The sequence below is a fragment of the Capsicum annuum genome, chromosome 4 (genome assembly GCF_002878395.1).
Source record: "Capsicum annuum cultivar UCD-10X-F1 chromosome 4, UCD10Xv1.1, whole genome shotgun sequence".
In the NCBI taxonomy this organism is placed as follows: Eukaryota; Viridiplantae; Streptophyta; class Magnoliopsida; order Solanales; family Solanaceae; genus Capsicum; species Capsicum annuum.
In genome coordinates, this window is record NC_061114.1 from 18713236 (window position 1) to 18740281 (window position 27046).

General features: G+C 32.5%; 1 protein-coding gene across 1 annotated transcript; it reads right to left on the reverse strand.

Annotated features, from left to right (window-relative positions):
* Window positions 1–6489: 6489 nt before the first annotated feature.
* Window positions 6490–9183, reverse strand: LOC107869791. The gene is made up of 5 exons (XM_016716221.2): window positions 8712–9183; window positions 8527–8608; window positions 7765–8255; window positions 7041–7290; window positions 6490–6745 (listed from the first exon to the last, which is right to left on the reverse strand). The coding sequence occupies exons 1-5, from the start codon at window positions 8715–8717 to the stop codon at window positions 6726–6728; spliced, it is 849 nt and encodes a 282-aa protein (XP_016571707.1). The 5' UTR covers window positions 8718–9183; the 3' UTR covers window positions 6490–6725.
* Window positions 9184–27046: the final 17863 nt, after the last annotated feature.

Here is a 27046-nt window from a genome sequence, read left to right on the forward strand (position 1 = left end):
AACACTAGTAGAAGTTGAACTACTAACATGAAATTTAAGTCTACATTGCTTTGCTAGAGGGCATATAATGCATTCTTGAGACACGATAATGGCATCATCATTATTCTTCATTATTACAATGTGTTGCATAGTAGCAGTTGAGGGATGACCCAATCTGAGATGCGAAAGAGTGTGCTTGTCCTTTCTATTGTTCCTTACATCTGTACTAATTGCTAGAGTCATATTTTGATTCAAAAAATAAAGTCATTTATGTTCTTTACCATTCCTAATCACCTTTCCATTGAAGAGACTTTACATTGCTCATAGATTAGGAAAAAAACTCACCATCATTGGAGATCCTTGGTTAGTTTGGAGAAAGATAACTGATTAAATTTAAAATCTGGTACATGTAGAACATTCTTCAGAGTGTAACCTTCTAAAGCAACTGAATCACCAATATGTTGTATTTTAATTTACTTTCTGTAGGCATTTTTACTTCACTATAATCATAATAATTCAAGGATCTACACTTAACTAGCAGTTATACATAATGTGCTATGTGATGAGATATTTCAGAATCAATTATCCATTCATCACATGCAATATCAGTATGCAAAACATGCATACTTGCACCTGCATTCTTCTTACAACTATCTGCTGATTGAGGCATCATCGGCACCACCTAACTTTCTTTGACTCTCCTCTTGAATAGCCATTGTATAGGCTTGCTTCACACTCGAAACACAACTATTGAGTAGAATAAAGCTCTTTACTTGAGCATAAATCTCATTTAGGCCAACTAAAAATTATAGCAACCTCTGTTGTTTAATGTGTTTAACATGAAGTCGCAATTCCTCACACTCACATGACTGATAAGGCACCATAACATCAATTTCATCCAATAAGTCACACATTTTTTAGTAATAAGATGTAACAGAGTCAGCACCCTGAGTCAACATACTAAGTTCTTTCCATATATGATAAAATCTAGTCAAGTTAGGCTTATCAAACCTTTCTTTGAGTTCATTCCATATTTTCCTCGAACTCGTAGAATAATTGATGTTTGTCAATAATTTTGGTGTCATAGGTACACTGATCCATAAGAAAATAACTACATCACATCGTTCCCATGTGATTGCAAGTGCTCTACTATAGGAACTCTTCATACAGGATCCATCTACGAAATCGAGTTTGTTTTTAACTAGAAGAGCTAATCACATAAATCGACTTCATATTGCGTAATTTTTAGGGCCGGTAAGCTTTAAAGGAATCAAAGCTACACTAGGTGTATCTGATGCTTGCAAGTGTAGTAGATGATTGTGATTTGTTTGTGGATCTACCACTGGTTCTTATGTTGTCTGTGAATTCTAAATTTCCACCATTGTCGCAGCTCAAATGCTCGAATGTTGGTGAGTAAAAGAAAAAAAATTGTGCTCGATTAGCTTGAGATTGCCACCAAATCTCTGATACCATGTTAATTTCTGCAATCTATACGACATTCATCACATACAGTAGGAAAAATGGAAGGAATTAACACAGGAAATCCATTCTCTTCATTCACTCTCAATTCTTAAGAATGATGCATTATTGATAACCGACTCATACAAGTGGTAATTATCCCTTTTATAGAGGGTATGAATGACTAATTATGCCATCACATGTTAGTCACATGGTTCACAACATGTTTCATAACTAACTCTAAGCTATATAAAAAAACTCCAATTAGTGCTCTTTTACAAAAAAAACATTAATCAGTTTCACCGTACCATCATAAAAAATTATTACACACATAAATCACAATGTCCTCATTTTGTATAATAATGTACTAATGCTTATGCTATCCATATTTTATTTATTAGTTATATTTACTACACTTTTAATTGTCTTTACATAAGATTTTAAATTTTCTTTTTTTACATAGCACATAAATTAGAAAAATTTAATAGCATTGATGATGGGAGTAATTTAATATGACTATCTTTAATGTTGTGTATAATGTTAAGGTGAATTTTCAATCTTTTAAAATTAAAAAATGATCAAAAAAAATCACACACAAAAAAAAGGCATTGGAGACCTCTAAGACATGCCACATAGGACTTTATATATACATATATATTGATTGGCATTGGAATTATTAAAGAATAACACACTGGTTAGAGCAATTGGTTGGAAGATCTATATGTTAGGATTTTTGCCTTGATTTTCTTACCAAATTTAAGTTTTATTTTTCTTTGAAGGAAAATAAAAGTAATAACATAATTACTTTTACTTTTCCTGAAAAGAAAATATAAAACTTTTCCATATTTGGTAAACCTCTTTCTTGGAGGAAAGGTTTCGGACAACTATAAATAGAAGACCCCCTTCGCATACCATAACATAGTAGCATCCACAATGTAGTCTTTAAAGAGTCTCATTTAGGGTGAGATTTTCTCCCAATAGTTTTTTATATTTCTTTAATATTAGTTTAGTTTATGTGCTTTGCACGTGTAACTTGCATCAATAAAAAAAATTATCTATAAAAAAAATAAAAGAATTAAAAATAGAAATAATGCTAAAATAAATTTATGTGTATTAAAATGATGTAAATAAATATTGTATATCAAATATGTCAATGTCTGTTGTATAAAATTAAAGATCATGTTTCATACAAATCAAGTACTGATTTTGTATAATTCATATATTATCTTTAATACGATTAACTGGATGAAATAACGAAAGGATGAAAAGATGATAAATGAATGCAAGAACTCACCATGAATGGATCATATATGATGTAATGAAAAATTGTAAAACAACTCACTATGAAATAAAAAAGAGAAACTATTAATTATTCAATTCTTTCAAATAAAGTAGGAATGCATGCAAAACAACTGATTTTAATATTGTTCTCTCTATCTTTAGGTCTAAATCCTTGAAGAAAAGGTTTATAGATAAATTAACTAACTAAAAAATTGAACCCTAGTATCATACATATTCCTATGACAATTTCTACAATAAATAAGAGTACTTGTCCTGCTATTTTATTTTCTTTGCTGTGACTCTTTTTTTTTTTTTTTTCTTATTTTAAAAAAAAAACTGAACCAATTTAAGCTACATCAAGACTACTTGCTATCCTATTATTTTATATTTTACCATGACAGTTTAACACTTATTAACACATTTATTCTTTTTTTTTTTTTTTTTTTTTGTGGTGCAGTTATAGAAATCTTTTAGTTCTTATTAATTTAGGAGTAATAAAATTATGATTTTTTTACTTAGCTCAAGTAAGAATTTTAATTAATCTTTAATTCTTAAATCTAAAATAATAATTAAATGATCAATATTTTAGAAAAATAGTATATGAATATTTTGTGATTGTAGAAACTTTTATTGAAGGATAAAATTAATTAAAAAAATTTAGAAATCAGCAATCAATGATATATTAAATTTCAGAGAAAATACCCTATTTCACCTTTGAATTATACCCAAAATGGCTGAGACATACCTCAACTTAATGGGGTCCTATTATCCCCTGAACTAATTAAAAGTATAATTTTTACACCCTTAGTGCTTACGTGGCACATACATGGCACAACACACTGAAGGGTCCACGTATGTGCCATGTAGGAACTAAGGGTGTCAAAATTACACTTTTAATTAGTTCAGAGGGTAATAAGACCCCCTTTAAGATGAGGTGTGTCTCAGCCATTTTGAGTATAGTTCAAGGGTGAAATAGAGTATTATCTCTAAATTTATATCATTTAGATGATATAACGTGTAGCAAAACAAAAAAAAAAGACAATCATTAAAGCCTATTTTTTAAAATAAGAACGATATACCAGATCTCATCATTTATTCACAATTGAAACAATTACATATAATTAAATTTTAGGAGAGAATTCATATAAAATTAGAATGACTAACCAATTTCTCGTGAAAAGATTCAAAGAATCTGATAAAAATTATAAATAAGTCAATGTTAAATCATTAATTATTCATGTCATTATTATAAACAAAAATCATAACAAAAAAATATCTCAATTAGCAATTATCTATCAAGAATACATGATAACTTACTATTTTCAACTTTCAAAACATATTAAAATCATAAAAGAAAACTTTTCAATTAGCAGTTGTTTATCAAAATACAAGATAATTTATTCTTGTAAATATAAAAAAGATATTAAAATCTAAAAAAAACATACTTTAAAGCACATCAAATTTATCTCTTCAATGGATCATACTATCAATATTTCATACACACACACAAAAAATTAATACGTTATAATTTATTTATTGTAAGCTTCAAGAACATATTAAAATTCTAGAAAACTTCCTCTAAATTAATCACAATCAAATTTATCTATTTAATCATAGATACTATCAAGATTTAAACATCAAGAACATATTAAAATTTTAAAAATTTTACCTCAAATCACAAGCAATTTATCTCTTCAATTATAAGATACATCAAAAATTCACACAAAAAAGTGCTTCCCAATGAAAAATTGTCTATCAAGAATACATGATAATTTATTTTATAAACTTTAAGAATATATTAAAATTTTAGAAAACTTACCTTAAATCACAAGAAAATTTATCTCTTTAATCGCATTTACTGTCAAGATTGTAAATATCAAAAGCATGCTAAAGCATTAGAAAATTCACCTCACATCACAAGCGAATTTGTCCCTTTGATCATAAGATACATCGACATTTCACCAAAAAAAAAAAAACTTTTAATGAACAACTATTTATCAAGAATACAAGATAATTTATTTATTATAAATTTCAAAAATATACTAAAATTTTAATATACTAAAATTTTAAAAACTTACCTCAAATCACATGAAACTTTCTATACATTAATAAGAAAATTCTATATTTAAGCCTATTTTTCTCTACATGTGGTAATTTTGGAGAAAAACATCTAAAGCTAAATAAATAAAGATAACTATCATTAATTAATTAATTAAAGAATCCTAATGTTAAAGTGATTCAAAAGCTAAATAAAATTCGCTTAAAATTATGAATGTTAAGGTTTTTTTCCTTTTTCTTTGTTTTGTTTGAGAAAATACTCTATTACCACCTTGAAGTATACGTAAAAAGACTGGACACACCTGAACTTTAGAAGGGTCCTATTACCCCTGGACTAATTAAAATCATATTTTTGACAACCTTAGTGCCTACGTGGCATATACGTGACACAACACACTGAAGGGTCCATGTAGGCACACGTGTGTGCAACATATGTGCCATGTATACACTAAGGTTGTAAAAAATATGGTTTTAATTAGTCCAGGGGGTAAGAGGACCTTTCTAAAGTTCAGGTGTGTCTCAACTCTTTTGCGAATAATTCAAGGTGGTAATACAACATTTTTCCTTTTTGTTTTTTGGCCAACTTTCAAGTTTTTATTAGATTTAGGTTATTTTTCCTTTTGGATTACACCCGTGCATTTTATTATGTATATTTCCCTCCTCTATGTTTTAGGACTTCTTTTTCAAGTACATAAGGAAAAAAAAAATCTACCAATATTAGTTTTTCATATATTTTTTTCTTATCATGTATTGTAGAATTCGTTTTAAATATTTAAATATAATAATATAATAATTAGAAAAAATAAGTGAAAAGACAATTTTATCTACTACAGAGACTTTTAATGAAGGGAAAAAAGTTCAAATTTCTTTTCTAAGAGTCTTCACACTTTTAATATATTATAGATTAGTTTCTTGTGTATGCTATTGGCCAAATTATATTCAATAATATATTTTTATTTGTCATCTGAATTATCACTGTCTTGATTTGCAAATTTTAAACTTCTACATGATGCCCTTTGAACCCAACTAGTGTCATCAGAGCCTACGATTCAAAGATCTAGTGGTTTGGTAAAACGAGGTTGAAGACAAGTCGAAGGCGGTTCTAATCAATTTGTAATCAATTGTATGATAATCAAGATTTTTGTCTAACTACATGTGGAGAACAAGTTTCAACCATATTTTCAACATTCCTGTTGCTGCATCTTTAAAAATAAAAATAAAATATTAATTTTGAACTCATTTTTAATTATGATATTTTAAACTTTATTTTTAACCATGGCAAACAGTCGTTATGAAGATTATATCAAGAATAAAGTTCATGCATGTGATGTGAAGAAGACAGGTCAAGTGAAGAAAATCAAACTAAAAAGGGGAGATTTGTTACGGATTTTGCCCTGATTTTCTTATCAAATTTAAGTTTTATTTTTCTTAAAAGAAAAAAATAAAAGTAATACCATAATTACTTTTATTTTTATTGAAAGAAAAATATATAACTTTTTCATATTTGACAAACCTCTTTCTTGAGGAAACCTTTTGAACAAGTATAAATAAAAGATCCTCTTCTCATACCATAACATAATAGCATCAACAATGTAAGATTTTTATCCCAATAATTTTTTTTAATAATAATTTTTTGTGTAGGTCAGTTGACCAAATTATATTTAATAATATATTTTTAGTATATTTTTATTTGTCATGTGAATTATCACTGTATTTTGAATCCAACACTATAGACAACCTTCATAATATTGGAATTAATGTTACATTAATCTGCCCTCAAAAATTCTTAATTGGAATTAATGTTACATTAATCTGCCCTCAAGACTTCTTAATCATTACATCTGATAGCCGATAGGTTCAAATTTCTTGCTACTGATCAATTACTGCACAGGCCAGATCGAACGCGCAATTTATTGGTGATATATAGATCGCCTTTTACTTCTTAGTCTTCATAGCTCCAGCACCACAACTGTTCAAAACAAGAAACAGGAAGCAATCAGATTGTTGGGCTTTTAGAAACACAATTCTAATTTAAGAAAATACAATTTTACGAATAATTATCAAGCTGTATCCACTAGTATAGTCAAAAAAATATATTTCACTTTGAATCAGTCAGTTGAAATAATTCTCACCTAGTTTCAGTTATATGATTAAAAAAATAATTATAGTGACTTTATTATAACTGACGAAGTCCAATTATCATACTTGAAATCAATTTACGAAATAAAAAATTAATCAATAAAAGAAACTAGTATCGGTCTTACATTCAGAGTCAGTGGTGATCCAGTTCAATTTTGGGCATTGATTTATGTGGACGGGAGTTGAGTTTAGAGAAGCAAAGTTGATTTGAATGGATTGTTCGTTCTTTGTGGAGGAATCAGGCATTGACATGGCAGAGTATGTTGTGGAGCAACTTTCAACATCCCATCTAAAGCTGATTTTGGGGGAATCATTACTCAGTTGATCATCATCTGGTACTGATTTCAATGCTGCCCTGTTCCGGAATTTGAATACCTGTAATTGCACACATGCCCACCATGTAAATATGCAGTAATTTCTTAGCAAATACTCCTATTTATTTGGATGGTGACTACAGTTTGTGTGTATATATCCCTTCAATTCAGTTTGTTCGTCTTACTTTTCTTGCTTTCCTTCTTTTAAAAACTGCATAATGCATGCCAAGTCAAAATCAAACAAACAAATTGAAGCAAGTAGTTGATACTTGATAAGAAGAATAAAGGCCACGTCTGTTTCATTCTTCGACCCATGTACACAAAAATATATATGAGGTCGTGGGAAACATGGCTGGCTGAAATAATTTTTTTTTTGATACTTTTGGAACAGATAAAGTAATGAATAAGATAGCTGGAAAAATGATGAAGCGTGGTTTGGACATGCTATGCAACATAATGTTTTGGTCTGATTTTTGAGTCAATTAAACTTTAGACAGGACAAGTTATTGAAAGATAAAAAGGAAGAAATGTTCACCTTACTGGCTATGTATTTGCTTCCCTTGTCAGATTTGGCAGCAGCAGCCCATCTTAGTAGCTCTTTCATCTTAGAGATGGTCTTGGCTTTATCCCCCTTACATTTTTCTCTCACTTCTGCACCAGAGCATCGATCTTTATTGTTTAGTGACGACGATGATGGTGCAGAATCAGTAACAGGCAAAATTTGTGTATTTCCAACATGATTTTCTGTTACTGATGAATCTTCCTTGTGAGAGATGCTTAATCCTCGTGTATGATTCTCCTTTTTCATCTTCATGCAATATTCAAAATATTGGCTTCTATGGTAACTTCCAACCCTCCTTAGCTTAACTGTGCTGTAAAAATACTCCTTCGAAATATCCTTCCTGCACAATATGTTGAATATATTAAAGTTTTTGCTTCTTGATCTGCTTTTATCACCGCTTTTTCTACTACTATTCCCTCGACAGATCCCAAATAACACGATCTCTTTTGATTTCGCCTTCTGATCTGAAAACCAGGTTTAACAACAAAAAACAGAGTTTAAATTCTATAGATACACTTAGAACCTAAAACTTATTTGCACTATCAGGTCACATAAAGTAATTACAGGTAGTCCACTAACCAAAACAAGTAAAGTCAGTAATCTACAAAACTAACACAAGTAATCTCTATGATATAGTAAGAATTTAGTTGCACAACTATCGTGTATTATAAAAGTTCTAAAAAAAGACAAAAAAAAACTGCAAAAGAAAGTTTCTAAGTGTTTATTTTCACTTACGATTGACAGTTTCTTTCTTGCTAATAGAATGGCTAGAAGTAGTATACTCATTTGTATTCTTGAAGAGCTTTTGAATAAGGATCTGTTACATAAATAAATTGAAGAATGTCAACATAAATTTATATAATGGATGTGAACGTGAGAAATTGGATAATTTGATGAGAAAAATTGGAAAGCTAGCTCACCTGCATGTTAGGGTGGAATTATTAATTACTATATAGAAAGTGGAATCTTGAGTGTAACTGTGCTTGAGACAAGATTTCTGGTCAAATGGACAACGCAGCAGAAATCTATCTGTGCTGTCCGTAATGCACCAAAGATTCCTGTCTTTGGTTATAAAACAAATATTCAAATGAAGATGCAGACAAAAATGTGGTAATAAGACTAGAGCAGATCTGAGAAAAAGAAGGCAACGAGATGAGGGCTAGTTGACTTGTAAATATTCTAGGAGCAATAAGAGAGTTTATATTTATACATAATATGAGTGGACTGATCATGTGGTTGTTACTAAGTAGATCTTGAAAGTAATTAGGACATACTACTGAAGAGAGTAACAATTTGAGGTTAGATGAACTTGAGCCTTGATGGCAACAATTTTCACCAGACAGATGTAGGGCTACTGTTGCTTCACCGTGGATGGCCTTCAATTTGTGGGCTGTCTTGGGTTCTTGTACTCCTTTTTCAGTTTTTAGTTTGAAACCGAGGGTGGGAAAAAGGGAAATACGAAGGAATTATAAGGTGGAAAATCGAATTCTTTATAATCAATCAATTGAATTATTACAATTTTTCGGGGTTCTTTCAAGTCTTAGGAGAAAGGAAAAATGTAACTAACAAAGGACAATACCTATAGTGTGGTAAGCTTTGAATATGTGCGAGATTCATAAACCAGACATACTATATAAGGTCTATCATAGTATTGTACATAATTTTATATAACATGTACTTTTACAAGAAATAGTTTTCATGATTTTGAACTCATCACTATATACTTTCAGATTTCTTCCTATGAAACTATTTGGTCTACTTCTATTTAGATTGATCTTACTCTGACTTAGTAGACAGAATTTCAAGAGATATCGCAAGGGCAGTAGAGATAAAAGTAGGATTAAGACTCGAATATCAATCCTTTCACAAAGACAAAATCATACTTTACAGATGTGAAATTCTACCTGGACTTCTATGAGCTAGATATGAAGAAAACAACACCCTCCAACCCAACTGGGTTGATTCAAAAGAAGAGATAGGAATGAAAATGAGTGTCATTGAAATTTTTAAGGAAAGAAATGAAAAAATTGCCATTAAGTTCTCATCATCCGAAGGAGACATGAAATCAAAGACAGATAAGGAGCTTTTAGAATTTCGCTACATTTCACATGAGCATCAAAGAGAGGGACAACCTTTGCAAGATGCATGTACTCAACAAATTCACCTTCCAAGGAAAGAAATGAGCCATAAAATATTTCAAGATTTGAAGAAAAATAAGACTATCCCAATTGTACAAATCCAACCTATTACTCCCGAGTCTTTAAAAACTAATACCTTCGTTGAAAAGATAAAAGGTCACTTCGATCAAAAGGCTTTCACATTACTTGAAAAATCAGGTTATGACTTCTCCAATCCATAAAGATTAGGAGAGCTCAAAGATGAAGTCACTGATGAATAAAATACACACCTTACAACATCCCAAGTGAAGTTGAGAAAGCAGGGATATTACGTTGCCACCCCTAAATTTTGGCTGGGATTGTGAGATTCTTTGAATTTTAGCTAGGATGGTTAAAGAAAAAACTTTATCACACCCATATCAGCTGAAGGGGAACAAAAGGGTATGGATGAGAAAATACCACAATGGACCACAGTGTTTGACCGCATAGGAAAATTAACACCTCGTGTCTATATATCTGATAGATTAGGATACAAAGATAGAAGTAGAGCTTCTGACCATGTGAAAGGAGATGTCACTGCCATGAATGCCTTTGTCTTTCTTCTCTTGGAAACCATAGGGAAGTCATCATCGAGAAAGAGGTTGTTGGAACACGAACAACAATATTATTTTGAGGACATTGATGACAAGGAAAATCATAATGCTTTCCCACCATGCATGAAAAGAAAGTCTATTTTATCAATTACTACAGATGGTTTGCTAATGGTAAGAAAAAGAAATATTATTTTTACCAACCAACCTCTTTGAGAAATAAAGAATAAGCCAGAGGAAGTCAATGGATCATATCACATAACGGTGGAGGACACTTTATGCCATGATGAAATGGATGATGATGTTTAAGAAGATTCCTTTCAACTAGAGGATGGGGTACAATCTATTGTAGATAAACTCATGGAAATAAACCTAGGTACATTGGATATCTGTGCCTAACATTTGTTAGTGCACTTCTTACACCGCAATAAGGGGGGCACTACTTCAAGTTATTAGTCGAGTACAAAAATGTCTTTTCCTGGCCATACAAAGAAATTCTAGGATTTGTTATTAAGGTAGCTATTTATTATTTGGGGATAAAAAAGGGGGCACATCCTATGAAGAATTAATAATGAGTGTTCACGTTGAGTTAGTAACATAAATTAAAATATAGGTCAACAAGTTCATCAAAGCTAAATTTATTCGAGAAGTGTAATACCTATCATGGATCTCAAATATTGTATATGTTAAAAAGAAGAATGATCAAATATGTGTCTGCATTGATTTTTGAGACTTAAACAAGGCATGCCTGAAAGATAATTTCTTGATACGAGTCATAGAGCTCATGGTTGATGTGATAATTGGACATGAAGCTATGACATTTATAGATGGGTCTTCTAGATATATTCAAATCAGAATGTCTCCAAGAGACGAAGAATGCACTGCCTACCAAACTCTAAAAGGAATATATTGTTACAATATGGTGTCTTTTGGTCTAAATAATGCGGGGGCCACCTACCAACGTGTAATGCAAAATATTTTTGATGACATATTGCATAAGAGGGTGAAAAGCTATGTCGACGAGTTGGTGGTAAATATAAAGTTTAGGGACAACCATCTTGAAGATCTTCGTATTATTTTTGAGAGGTTAAGAAAATTTGACAGAAAAAATAAATCCACTCAAATACCTATTTGGAGTTACTTCTGGAAAGTTTCTTGGATTTACTGTGTGCCACCATGGAATTAAGTTGATCCCCCAAAGATTGATGCCTTTCAAAAAATGCCAGGGCCAAAGTACTTGAGAGACCTTTGCAGTCTACAAGGAAATTTGACATTCATTAGGAGGTTCATGTCTAACTTACCTTGATAATGTCAACCCTTTAGCTATTTTATCTCTTTCTAATGGGACCAATCATATCTAAATGCTTTTGAAACACCAAAAGATACTTGTTAAGTCCACATGTATTAGGGGCACTAGATCTTGGGAGGTCATTAATACTCTACATTGCATCACAAAATTGATCACTTGGAACACTTTTGGATCAAGAGAGTGAAGATAAGAGGGAACAATCACTATACAATCTAAGTCAAATCTTGAAAGGAACTGAGTTAAATTACACCCATTAAGAAGATGTTCTTGGGTTTGCTTTATGCCATAAAGAAACTAAGACATTATTTTGGAGCATACACCATCAAGACAATCTCTCGAGTTGTTCTCGTGAAGTTCTTAATGACTCTTCTAGTTCACTCAAGACGTATAGCAAGATGGTCTATATCATTTAACAAGTATGAGATCACATGCATGCCTAAAATGGCTGTGAAGGGGCAAGCACTTGCTAATTTCCTCTCCATCACCCTCTGCCAGTAGAATGGAAGACTTCAATCAGTTTCCTAATGAAGATGCATAGTTCACTTAAGAACTTCCGACATGGACAATGCTTTTTGATGGATCGGCATATCAAGAAGGTGCAGTGGAAGGCATTATGTTGATATTACTAGAAAGACTAATCTCCATTTTTATTTGTTCTGGGTGAAACATTTTCCAATAATTTCACAAAGTGACAAGCTTTAATTATTGTCCTTAAAATGGAATCGGATATAAAAATACCACATTTGGTTATCTATGGTGACTCTAATTTAATCATAAATAAATTCTCAGGTAGTTACGAGGTGAAAAAGGAAGATCATTTTCCATATCACTGACACGATACTCTTTTGCTTGAAAGGTTCTATAAAGTGTTTCTAAACCACACCCCAAGAGAAAACTATCACATGGTGTATGCTCTAGCTAACTTAGCTACAACTATGGCACTTTGAGAGAATGAGTCAACAAAAGTGCGAGTCATTAGTGGATTATTCCTAGTTGTCTTGATCTTCAATTAAATGAAAGCCTCCATACATCTATTTGAGTGGTTGAAGAATAAGATTAAAGAAGACCACTAATTGAGTATCTCAAACACGGAATGCTTCCTTATAAGTCTAAAAAAAAGTAGACATTAAAAGAAGGGCACCATGTTTCATCTTCCATGAGGGGATATTATTCTGCGGTTCTTATGAGGGATTACTCATATGATGTCTTAACAAAGAAGAAGATCAATAAGTAATGGAGAAAGCACATTCTAGTAAATATGGAGCACACTAATCAAGGCCTAAACTTCACTTTCACATCAAGAGGATAGGCTACTATTGGCCAACAATGGTGATGGACTATCTAGAGCATGCCAAAAGGTATCAAGCTTGTAAATTCCATGCTAATTATATATATAAATCTCCAGATACTCTTCATCAAACTATAGCATCATGGCCATTTGATGCATGGAGACTTGATTTTGTTGGACGTCTTTTAAAGTCATCAAAGAGGAAACTGTATATCTTAGCTGCTATTGACTATTTCTCAAGAGGATGAAGTCGTGCCTTTAAAAGAAGTGAAAAAGGAAAATATCATTGATTTTATCAAGTCAAAATAATCTTTATTTATGGCATACCAAGACGTATAGTTACTGATAATGGAACACACTTCAATAATAAGCTCATGAAGACTTTGTACGAGAAGTTTAATTTTGAGAGGCATAAGTCTTTAATGTACAATGTACCTGCTAATGTTCTTGTCCAAGATTTTAAATAGAACACTTGGTAACCTGTTGAAGAAAGTTATTGCAAAAAATAAAAGGGACTGACATGAGAGGATTGGTGAAGTATTTTGGGCATATCGTATAACCTATTGAACTGCTACCTAAGATACTCCATATTCATTAGTGTACGACATAGAATCAATCCTTTTACTAGCAAAGTTAGAGGCATTAGATGAGAAGAGCTAGAAGCATAACAAAGGTTGGAGTGTTATCAAGCTCGACTTTCTAGAGCTTTTAATAGGAGGGTGCGACCATAATTATTTCAAGTAGTAGACTTGGTCTTAGCAGTTCGAAGACCCAGAATCCTAAACAAATGCATTGGTGACAAAATTACATCAAAATGGGATGGGCAATATGTTGTGTAAGAAGCATATTCAAGTGGCGCTTATAAAATTATCGACCACGATGGTGTAAGAGTTTTCCCCATCAATGACAAGTTCCTGAAATAGTACTTTCCATGAAGGTAACCTATGCTCCTTAAGGCACGAGCATAAACTGCATGTCACTCCTGGTCTGTATTGGTATAAACAGTGAACGACTCAATAAAAAAATAAGAAAAAATAAAAAAGAAAATAAAGATAAAATTAAAAAAGAAAAAAACAAATAAATAAATTAACTTATCATCCTGAACTACGTTATAACATGATCCTCTTACCCGAGGTATGCAGGTAGCTTACAGAATTTTTTATCCTAAGTTCAGTCATATGATTTAAAAAAAAATTAGACAAAGGGTGTGCCAACACTTGTAAATGACAATAACACTTTTAAGTGACAAATATATGATACGAATTAGACGTTCCTTTACTAAGTTTACCACGAATGTGCAAAGGTGAAGAGATAAGCAAGGCAAAACGGACTTCAATGAGATATCTGTATAAATTTGTAAAGGTGTTGTTCATAGTTTTTACATATATTTTAAATCTTGGTGTTATTTTTTCACCAAAAATATAGCTCGAGATTCAAAGGATCCTAGGCCGATTTATGAATTTTCTACCATAGTAGCTCAAAGTTGCAAAATAGGTCATCAGATTTTAAACTAAGCTAAATTAAATAGCATATCTGTATAAATTTGTAAGTTGTTGATCATGGTATTTACTTATGTTGTATCTCTTGGTGTTGTATTTTCAACAAAAAAGAGGGCTTGTGATTCAAAGGCTCCTACATTTAGTTATGAATTTTCTACCATATCCTCTAAAAGTTGCAAAAGAGATCATTAGGTTTTCAACTAAGATACGTTTGATGACGAATCTATAAATATTTGTACAGGATTTGACCTTGATTTTTATATATATGGTAGATATTATAGATATATTTGCAACAAAAAAGACATCTCATAATTCAAAGGCACCTACATCAAGTTATGAATTTTCTACCATAGCCGCTCAAAGCTGCAATATAGGTCATGAGATTTCGAACCAAGCTAACTTCGACGACATATCCGTATAAATCGATAGAGGTGTTGATCATACAATATAATTATGTTGTATCTCTTAGTGTTATATTTAAAACAAAAAATGTGGTAGAGTCCCCTACATCAAGTTATTAATTTTCTATCATAGCCGCTTAAAACTGTGAAAGATACCATCAATTTGTGAACTAAGCTGATTTTGATGATGAATCTGTACAAATCTGTAAAGGATTTGGCCTTGAATTTTACATATTTGGTAAATCTTAGAGACCTCTTCACAATAAAAATGATGCTCGTGATTTAAACCTACGTCATGTTATGAATTTTCTACCATAGCCGCTCAAAGCTGCGAAAAAACATCAAGTTTCAAAAGGAGCTGATTTGAATGATGTATTTTTACAAATCAGTAATGTATTTGACCTTCATTCGTAAATATATCACATATATTAGAGGTCTCTTTGGAACAAAAAAGATGGCTCATGATTTAAAGATTTCTACATCGAGTTATGAATTTTCTACTGTAGCTACTCAAAACTGTGAAATTAGACAGATCCATGATTTACTTCAGAAAATAATTTTTGTTACTTGAAAAAAAGTTTGATTTTGATTCTTAGATATGTTTTCTCAACAGAACCCAAAGTTATTTCATGATTGGGGACATTCAATTATTGTGTCTATGAAAAAAAAAGTCAGACGCAAAAATATTTGAATTTCATGGGAAATAATTTATTTGAAAGGTAAAGATGACTTTCATTGCACCAAAAGAAAAAATATCACTACATTATGAGCAATAAAAAATCCTAAGCAAATATCTAAACTATGAAAAAGATTGAAATCCCAGAATTTGTTGATTACTGGCGTCAACCACCTTTTTTAGTTTGTATAGTTTCTCCATTCCGTCTTCAAAAGATGGATGTTTCTCTCTAACTGCATGAAGATCACCTCGAAAATGACAATCTTCTCTTGTCTTTTAGAAAATAGTTCTTTCAGCTCCTTTATGCATGCAATGGTCTTCTCTCTCTTCATAGACAAGAGCTTCAATTCTTTATTAAACGTAGTAGGGTTTGATTAAATATTCTCCATACACCCTCTAGCTTTTATGTTTTACTCTTTTGCATTACCAAGGCTTTGTTGTATATCAGAGAGCAATTTTAATTGGTTTTCTTTAGTCAATTTCTGGAGCGAAGATGATTTTATAGCATTATACTCCTCATATATTTTTATAAAAGTACTAATAGATCCCTCCAAAATAGAGGTACTGATAGTGTTAATCACTTTAAGTTTCTCCATAATCATGTTCACACTCTTTTGAAACTTTAAAATGTTTTCCGAAGAAACAACACAAAAAATATTTAGCTATTCATGTAATACACCACACATCTGAAGGATATAAGACTTCTTGAAGCCTCAGATAAGAATTTTGACAACGCTATCAACTCTAAAATGTTTATTTTATGCTAGAGGACACCTATATCAGGTCTCAAGGCTTCCAGATTTGTTTTGGGATACTGAGTGGATTCTATAAAAATGGGTCTATAGGTGTTAGCTTTATATTTATTCAAAAAGATCTCATATTGAAGTTTTGATGGTTCCATTGAGTCTAGAATATTGAATTTGGTATGATACCATAGTTTTTTCGCGTTCATGGTGTTTCGAACAAATATCGTGCACCCGATAGGAGTTCCTTTAGAATTTAAAAAATTAGTTGCCTCAATTTGCTAGCGCATCCACTTAAGCAACAAAATTACCACTTAAGTGGGATATTGCTTTAGCGATCTCCACTTTTCCTTGCCCGACCTATTTTTGAACATGTGCCTCTTTAGCTAATCGCTTAAGTTACCAAGTGACCATTTTAGCAACATCTGGGGTGTTAAATCCCCCTTCTTCACACTATTTTTTCCTTATACTCTCTACTTTTTTCCACTAATTTTGAGATCTTGGAGCATAGTATGTGTGGGGAATCATCAGTTGAAGCTAAGGTAAGTTATCCTAATGCTTCTTAGTCATTTTTCATTATTTTTTCTATCAAATTTCATCCCTTTTTATTGTAAATTCTTAGAAATTAGGACTTAAAGTACTTAGAATTTAGGGTTTCTTTGGTCCATGATTTATGCTCCGTTCATTCTACACTTTTGAGCACATATTTCTTATTTTTTTAGGGACCTTGTGATGAATTCAATTTTAGATTCCATTTTTAGGCACTGCAGGCCCATTCTTCAATCGAATTCCAACCTGACCATTGTTATAGTAATATAGGTCTCATTTTACTTCTATTGAAGTGTTGATTATTATTTTTTATAGCATGTCAGTTTTTTTGATTTTGTGGAACAACGACAAGCGATTGATCGATGATTTAAGACTTGTGATTTTGGCATAGAGCTAGGATTTGGTCTAATTTTCTCTATGAGATCATGTATGTGTGGGTTTACACATATTGAAGTGTCAATTATTATATTAATAGCATGTTGATGTTTTGGGTTTGTGGAACAAAGACGAGCGATTGACAGATAATTCAAGACTTGCGATTTTGACATCGAGGTAGGCTTTGGTCTTCTTTTCTCTATGTGATGATGTATGTTTAGTTGCTTGTTTGGTAGATATTATAGGATGTGATTATAAATAGTATATCATTACTTAGCTTATTTAGGTAATTTGGGTTTAAAATGTGACCCGAACCTTTGTATAAAATACTTATTATGGACATAGAATCCTATCACCGTAGATTATAAGCATGTTAACTATAGTTTGATTACAAGGATCCTTTAGTATAAGGTTTATTATTTGACTTAATGGATTGGATCATATTTTCCCAGATTATGGTTTTACTAACATCCATGTTATATATTGTTGGGCTCGAGGCCATGGTTACGATAACAGTCGGACTCCAGGTAAGAATTCTGTCCATATAAAAGATGTGGATTTAGTTTATAGATGCTTAGATACTTATGGTAGTTTTTTTTGGATACTAGTGGAGGTATTTTTGGGATACTGGTGATGGCATGCATACTTTAGGTGCATTCATGCTCACTTAAGGGTATGATTCCAACAAAAATCATGATTTTACAATTGTTATTCTAAAAAATGATTTTTTCCCACTTTTAAGTTGTAAAACATATTTTTTTATAATGGAAATCATACCACCTTATTTAATAATTTATGAGATTTTGAAACTAAAGATGATATTTTGGACAGTAGGACGAGATTGATTTCGATCGGTGGTTTATCCACTCTTGTACCACTACTATTTACTTTGTTGGAGAGAGATTCCGATCCTTGATATTCTATTATGATGATTTAGTACTGGAGTTGATATTTGACAATGGATTTATGGACTTACACTCTTTTAGTCATTATTCAAATCCCTGCACTTATTATATATACATCTCTCTTTTACTAGATCGAGTAGATGGATGATGATGATTATTCAAAATCTTAAATTGGGACTAAGAAGTGTATACAGATATTTCTCAACCCCATAGGACACTTTGTCCATGAGCCACAATATTGAAGAAGAGAGGTTGCCATAATTCCTATTTTTTCAAGCTGTTGAGGTAGAGGAGGTATATACACTTGGTACATTATAGCACTTAGATCAAATATGGTGCTATTGATTTGCATTGCGTTCATTCATTCATATGCATTGCCTAACCCCTGTATATTATTTGGTGCTTACATATATCATCCTTATAGGGAGTTATATAGTGTAATACCTATGCTTTTTCTTAGCTTGAAAATTATCTCAAGGATGTTAGAACTTGCTTTGAAATAAGAATTAATTCTTATACACGTGGTATTTCCATAATTTTCCCTTCCGATCACTTGGAAAATTGAATAAGATTTCCATCGATATATAATTAGTCCAAATTCGACACCCGGGCGAAGAGTTAGAGACTTTTTAGTGAGGCAGTGTTTGACCTGAACCTTCAGCGCATCGCGGAGATAGCTCAAATGGCAATTGTCAAATTCCAATGTTTCTCCGTGATACTGGCTCCTCATGCCAAACTTCCCGATTGTATACAAGGTGGCAATGAGATAGCTCTGTGTCGCGCCACTATGCAGTTTACCAATTGTCAATTTCCAGTGACACGACGCGATAGACATGGTTAAAAGGGTCAACTTAATGACGTGTCCAGGGTTAAAAGGGTCAACTTCCTACCTCTATATAATCCCTTTAATACATGATTCAGCCACTTTTCACCCAAAACATATTAGTTTCTCTCAAGTTTATCTCAAGAACAAACTAGGGTTTCTATTGGGGATTCAAATTCAGGAAGGTTTCACCATCAATCTTCACGAAATCACGATCTAAGGTATGCATAGTGTTTATTCATGGACTCCTTTCATCCATGAAGTCCAAGAATCCCTTTGTTAAACTCAAGTTATGGATTTTCTACATGTTTTTATGTTTTGGCTGCTCGTGTTCATGTTTGATAGTTGTGAAATTGGATTCTACTCCATGATTGTTGATAGTTTCTATATGGAGTTTAATTACTATAGCCATAGATTCATGAAACCCTAAGATTTAAACCCTTGAATGATAAAATTAGAATTGAATAATGATGTTTACATGTACCATGCTTGTCATAAGTTTGATTAAATGCCTAGATGAAAGAACATTGTCTAACTAGCATGATATCATGAAAATCCCCATAAATGTACAAGCTTATTCCTATTAGACATTTGATGAAATGCATCAATAAACGTATTGTGGTGATTATCATGTATTCAAGAATATCAAGTCAAGTCAGTTTCCTTCCATCGAGTCCTGAGGGTACTTGTACCCTAAATATTAGTTGTGTGCCTAGAGACATACCATGTTTTAATGATACTCTCAGTTAAACTATGAACTCTTAGACTTCAGATAGTCTTATGACTCAGAAAATAAAAATCTCCATGATCGCATGAATCAGTCAGTTGTTAGATATCGGTAGTATTCCGTCAGCCATGGAAATTCAGTAACTCAGTCCATGCTCAGTTCAGTTCAGTAAATCATGTTCAGTGTCCATTTATATTGGAGTAGGAATTAGCACCGAGTGAACCCAAGGATGGGGACTCACCTGTGATATGAGGGTGTGATTCCTAGAAGCAATCCTTGCATTCTAGAACTATGTAGCCAGCATAGGTTGAGACATCATAGCCTGCTATATGAGGGTAGATGAGGTGGCTTAACCTGTTATGTGAGGGTTCCCATAATTCTCACTAGAGTTACCTGTTATATGAGGGTTACTCATATGTTGTCCTTACCAGTGGCACGGTATTGACACCCTTCTAATCAGGGCATAGATTGGACCCCAGCTCAGCTATCATAGCACCTTTAGGGCATGTCGGTTAGATACTACTTTCCACAGTTTCATGTTGCAGAATTAGGACTGTCAAATACAGTCAATCAGTCTCAGCAATAGAACTTAGATAGTTTTTCAGATTTCAGGATTATCAAAAACAGTCAATTTAAATACAGTACGAAACTCAGATAGTTCTATCAAATTCAGGACTGTCAGCTATAGTGACCCACATTATCAGTTATACTCAGATACAGTCACCCATGTTATCAGCATTATTCAGATATAGTCCTTCATATTATCAGTTATATCAATTACTAGTATGTCACATTATCAGTATACAAACTCAAAAATTATGAAATCACATTGTCAGTTATAGTTATGTATTTATGCATGTATTCTCACATTCATGTTAGATAGTTAGTTAGCATTATACATGCATGTGAACCATTGCATATAGCCTAACTCACATGTATACTTGGTACATATGTACTGACTCATTCGCGCTATAGTGCTTTCTTTTTATGTTACACCATAGGTTCAGAGACACGAGTTTCAGATCAGTAATAGATTCTAGTCTCAACAGTCAGAATAGAAGTGATTCCTCATCCTTCGAGGACATGATTATTTCTCTACTATTTCATTAATTAGTTATTAGTTGGAGTTAGTTGGAGACATGTCCCATCAGCTCCTTATTCACATTGTTCAGAAATTAGAGGCTTTCAGACTAGATGTATACTAGATGTAGACTAGATACAAACTATCATATTTTTGACTTTAGTTTTATTTTGGGTATTCTATTACCCCACACAGATGTTACGTTATTCAGTTACGTCCATGATCGAACCTTATAGCCTTTCAGTGCATGTTTCCGCATTATTATATTATCTTATGAATTATACAGGTATAGATATCAGTCATGGGTTAGCTTGTGGTCGTCTGGGGTCATGAGCACCGTGTAACATTTTGGTTCAGCAAATTGGATTGTTACAAACTTTGTATCAGAGCCTAAGGTTCAATAGAGTCCTAGGAAGTCTGAAAGTCGTATCTAGTAGAGTCTTATTCATAGGTGTGTTGCGCGCCATGTTTATGTGCAAGAGGCTATGAGATGTTTAAGAATTGTTTCCCTTCTTTCAGTATTCATATCGTGCCAGTGAGCATAATCACAAGTCAGTCTCTTAGTCTAATCCGCTTCTTCTCTTTATTTCAGAATATGTCTCCTAAGAGAAGAAATCAGTCACCTTCAACCCGAAGAACCTTTGGGGAATCATGTTTTTCATACGGAGTTCATGACCTCATTTACCACTCTTGCTCAATCAGTATCTGCTCATAATGAATGGCCAATAGTCATTTTGGCCAACCCAGTGGCCAACTCAGCCGCAACTAGAATTCTAGACTTCACCCAAATGAATCCTCTATCCTTCCTCAGGTCTAAAGTAGATAAAGACCCTCAGGAATTCTTAGATCAAGTTCAGAAAGTGACAGATTCCATGGGGGTGACTACTGTTGAGAGTGTTGAGCTAGCTGCATACCAGTTACAGGATGTGGCTCATGCTTGGTTCAAATAGTAGAAGGCCAAAAGATTAGATGATGCAGGTCCTATAGAGTGGGAGGAGTTTGTCATTACTTTCTTAGATAGATTGTTTCCCCAAGAGCTTAGAGAAGCCAAGGTGCTAGATTTCAACAACCTCAGGTAGGGCAATATGACAGTGAAAGAGTATTCTTTTAAGTTTACTCAATTAGCCAAGTATGCCCCTCATGTGGTTGCAGACAGTACATCCAAGATGAGTAAGTTCGCTTCAGGGGTGAACAACAGCGTGGTTAATGAGTGCAGATCCGCCATCATGAGATCATGTTATAGTTATTCATGTTCATCTCATTGTTTCCCCTCTTAGTCAGTCTCATTCGAGGACGAATGTTCTCAAGAGGGAGATATTGTAATACCCATACTTTTTCTTAGCTTGAAAATCATCTCAAGGATGTTAGAACTTTCTTTGAAATAAGAATTCATTCTTATACATGTGTTATTTCCATAATATTCACTTTCTATCACGTGGGAAATTGAATAAGCTTTCCATCGATATATAATTCGCCCAAATCCGACACCCGGGCGAAGAGTTAAAGCCTTTTTAGTGAGGTAGTGTTTGACCTGAGCTTCTGCGCGTCGCGGAGATAGCTCAAATGGCAATTGTCAAATTCCAGTGTTGCTCCACGATACTGGAACTTCATGCCAAACTTCCAGGTCGTATACGAGGTGGTAATGCGATAACTCTGCATCGCGCTACATGCAGTTTCCCAATTGTCAATTTCCAGTGACATGGCGCGATAGCGTCGTGTCGCACCAAGGGCCTAACGCGGGAAATTTTACTAAAAATTTAATGACGTGTCCAAGGTTAAAAGGGTCAAATTCCTACCCTTATATAATCCCTTTAACACGTGATTCATCCACTTTTCACCTAAAACGTATTAGTTTCTCTCAAGTTTATCTCAAGAACAAACTAGGGTTTCTATTAGGGATTAAAATTCAGGAAGGTTTCACCATCAATCTTCACAAAATCACGATCTAAGGTATGCATAGTGTTCACTCATGGACTCTTTTCGTGTATGAAGTCCAAGAATCCCTTTTCAAAACTCAAGTTATGGATTTTCTATATGTTTTCATGTTTTGGATGCTCATGTTCATGTTTGATAGATGTGAAATTGGATTCTACTCCATGATTGTTGATAGTTTCTATGTGGTATTAATTACTATAGCCATAGATTCATGCAACCCTAAGATTTAAACCCTTGAATGATGAAATTAGAATTGAATAATGATGTTTACATGTACCATGCCTGTCATATATTTGATTAAATGCCTAGATGAAGGAATATTGTTTAACTAGCATAATATTATGAAAATCCCCATAAATGTACAAGCTTATGCCTATTAGATGTTTGATGAAATGCTTCAATAAACGTATTATGGTGATTATCATATATTTAAGAATATCAAGTCATGTCAGTTTTCTTCTATCGAGTCCTGGGGGTACTTGTACCCAAAATATTAACTGTGTTCCTAGAGCCATGTCATGTTTTCACGATACTCTCAGTCAAGTTATAAAATCTTAGACTTCTGATAGCCTTATGACTTAGGAAAGAAAAATCTCTATTATCTCATGACTCAGTCAGTTTTCAAATATCAGTAGTATTCCGTCCGCCACAAAAATTCAGTAACTCAGTCCATGCTCAGTTCAGTTAAGTAAATCATGTTCAGTGTCCGTTCAGATGGGAGTAGGAATGAGCACCAAGTTAACCCAAGGATAGGGACTGACTTGTTATATGAGGGTGTGATTCCTAGAAGCAATCCTTGCGTTCCAGAACTATATAGCCAACATAGGTTGAGACATCGTAGCCTGCTATATGAGGGTAGATGAGGTAGCTTAACCTGCTATGTGAGGGTTCCCACCGTTTTCACTAGAGTTACCTGTTATATGAGAGTTACTCACATGCTGTCCTTAATAGTGGCACGTATTGACACCCTTCTAATCAGGGTATAGATTGGACCCCAGCTTAGCTATCATAGTACCTTTGGAGCATGTTGGTTAGATACTACTTCCCACAGTTTCATGTTACAGAATTAGGACTGTCAAATACAGTCAATCAGTCTTAGTAATAGAACTCAGATAGTTCTTTAGATTTCAGGACTATCAAATACAGTCAACTCAGATACAGTACGGAACTCAGATAGTTCCATCAGATTCAGGACTGTCAGCTACAATCACCGACGTTATCATTTATACTCAGATACAATCACCCATGTTATCAGCATTATTCAGATATAGTCCTTCATGTTATCAGTCATATCAGTTACTAATATGTCACGTTATCAGTATATAGACATAGAAATCATGAAATCATGTTGTCAGTTATAGTTACGTATTTATGCATGTATTCTCGCGTTCATGTTAGACAGCCAGTTAGCATTATTCATGCATGTGAACCATTGCATATAGCCTACCTCACATGTATACTCGGTACATATGTACTGACGCATTCACGCTATGGTGCTTTCTTTTTATGTTACACTATAGGTTCAGAGACACGGGTTCCAGATCAACAGTAGATTCCAGTCTCAACTGTCAGAATAGAAGTGAGTCCTCATCCTTTTTGGACATGATTATTTCTCTACTATTTCATTGATTAGTTATTAGTTGGAGTTAGTTGGGGATATATCCCATCGACTCTTTATTCAGATTCTTCAGACAGTAGAGTCTTTCAGACTAGATACAGACTAGATACAGACTATCATATTTTAGACTTCAGTTTTGTTTTGGGTATTCTATTACCCCACACAGATGTTACATTATTTAGTTATGTTCATGATCGAACCTTATTGCCTTTTAGTGCATGTTTCCGCATTGTTATGTTATCTTATATTGTATACAGGTAGACATATCATTCATGGGTTACCTTGTGGTCCTTTAGAGTCATGAGCACCGTGTAGCATTCCGGTTCAGCAAATTGGGTCGTTACATATAGGTATAGGCTATGATTGTTGTTTTCTAAGTTTTGATTGAACCTCTAGGCTTATGGGGGCTTGGTTAGGTATTGGTTGTCTAGACTAGCTGGTTACTTTATCATTGTTATTATGGTTAGTTTGTGGCAAGTTGATAGTGCACTAGTACAGAGGTTGTCGATATGATTATGATCTCTTTCCTTTTTATGGTAAATATCATTATTGATAGTTATCTCATGGTTAGGGACCTTAAATATGCCAACACCAATTTTCCTACTTGGTTAGTTTTTTTAAGATGTTAGGTTAGTTACCTTAGGTCATTACCTTGAGCTTTCCTATTTATATATATGTAAGTTATCACCATATATCCTTCTCTTCCTTGTCTATTCATGTTGTTATGTATTCTTGATTTTTCATTACTACTATATATCTTTCTTTCTCTCTACATTAATAGATTGACTAGTATATTTGATCTTTAGACTCTAATTAACATCAAGATAGGATAAGATAATCGTATTTCTCCCTTAGCATTATCGTGTTTAGTTTCTTGGATAGTTATCTATAAACTATATTCCTTCATTACATATTACTTATGATTGCATTGTCTTTGGAGCTAAGTCAGTCGATGCCTATTGAGTACCACGTGTTTGGTTCTCATACCGCACTTCTGCATCTTGAGATAATAGTACAAGTTCTCATTGTTGGTGTATGCATCGTGCAGAGTAGCTATGGATTGATGATTTCGGTGGAGATCTTAGAATTTGAAGTATTCCTGCTCTTCTTTGTATTGATTAGACTAATCTCTATTTTGAATTAAGAGACATCTTCGTAATTTTAATTCAATATATATCACTAATGGATCTATTTATTACCCAAGTTATCCGCACCTCCCTACAAATGGTATCAAAGCCTATGCTAATTAAAGTTACGAAAGTAGTATATAATTGGATTTATTTGATTATATTTATTAGTTATGATAAAATTAGATTTAGATATCTACCAAAATATTATAAATATTGTTTAGATGAATAAAGTACAAAAACCACAACAATATAAAGAATTAAAACAAATAATATCTGAAAAACGTAAAGAATTTAAAATAAGGATAGAAAGACTACAATATAACATAATTGTCGGAGTTAGTAAAAACTCAATAAATGCACAAAAAGAAGAGATATCAAATTTAGAATCAACAATAGATAGTCTAGAATATATATATCAACATAACCTATATACATTTAAATAAAATGAACAAAGAAGTATTTATAATAGATGAAAAAACATATGAAAATTATGAAGGATTAAAAAAAATAATATTCTCTAATTTAGGAAGGAGATATAAGAAAATAGGTGAACATTTATATTTAATGTTAGAAAAAGAAGAATTAAAATTAGAAGATAAGTTGGCAGCTATGGTAAGAATAGAAAGACAAAACGAAGAGATGGACAGAAAAAAGAAAATAGATAAAATAAAACAACAAACCACAGAAGAAATACGAAAGATAGAAGAAACTAAAAATAGTAGGATTGCTGAATTAGAAAAAGAACTACAAATGCTAAAAGATTTATATGAAAAGAGACAGAAAGAAATAGAAGAGAAAGATAAAGAACAAAAATTATTAATTGAGATAAATTAATTTAAAGAAAAATTAAAAATAAAAAATAAAGAACCAGAAACCAGTGAATTAGAAATAAATACAATAGATACTGAAGAAACAGATAATTATGATTCAGAAGATAGTGAAACATATACAGAAATTCTAGAAAACATAGGAAAACTAGAAATTAATGAAAAACAAGAAGTAATTAATAAAGAAAATTTAGAACTAATAAATACAGAAGTAAATACTCTAGATAAAAATATAATACATAGTACATCAGAAATAAGAAAAGCAACTTATAATTACAAAAATAAGTTTAAAAGATATAATCCAATGGATGAATATAGTAAATGGACACCAAAACAAATAATTAATTACAACTTTTTAGATTTAGACTATGTAAGAGACACAAATAAAATAATACAACTATGGGTAGGATACATGTCAAAACAATTATTAGATAATAAAATATATACAACAAATACACCAGAATATATATAAAAGACATTAATAGGAACAGTAAAACTATGGTTTTTAAAGCTAGTCGAAGCAAGTAAAAATGTACTAAGATCTGATAATAAAACAAAAAGAACATCAATACCTACTAAAATACTACCAACAGAAATATTGAAAAAAATATGAAATAGCTACAAGAGAAGAATTTAGTAGTATAACAACAGAAGAAGAAGAG

Coding starts and splice junctions, on each gene's coding strand:
- LOC107869791 (XM_016716221.2), bottom strand. Junction 8,256..8,526: donor CAAGAAAGAAACTGTCAATC/GTAAGTGAAAAT, acceptor CCTGGTTTTCAG/ATCAGAAGGCGAAATCAAAA. Junction 6,746..7,040: donor GATCACCACTGACTCTGAAT/GTAAGACCGATA, acceptor TGTTTTGAACAG/TTGTGGTGCTGGAGCTATGA.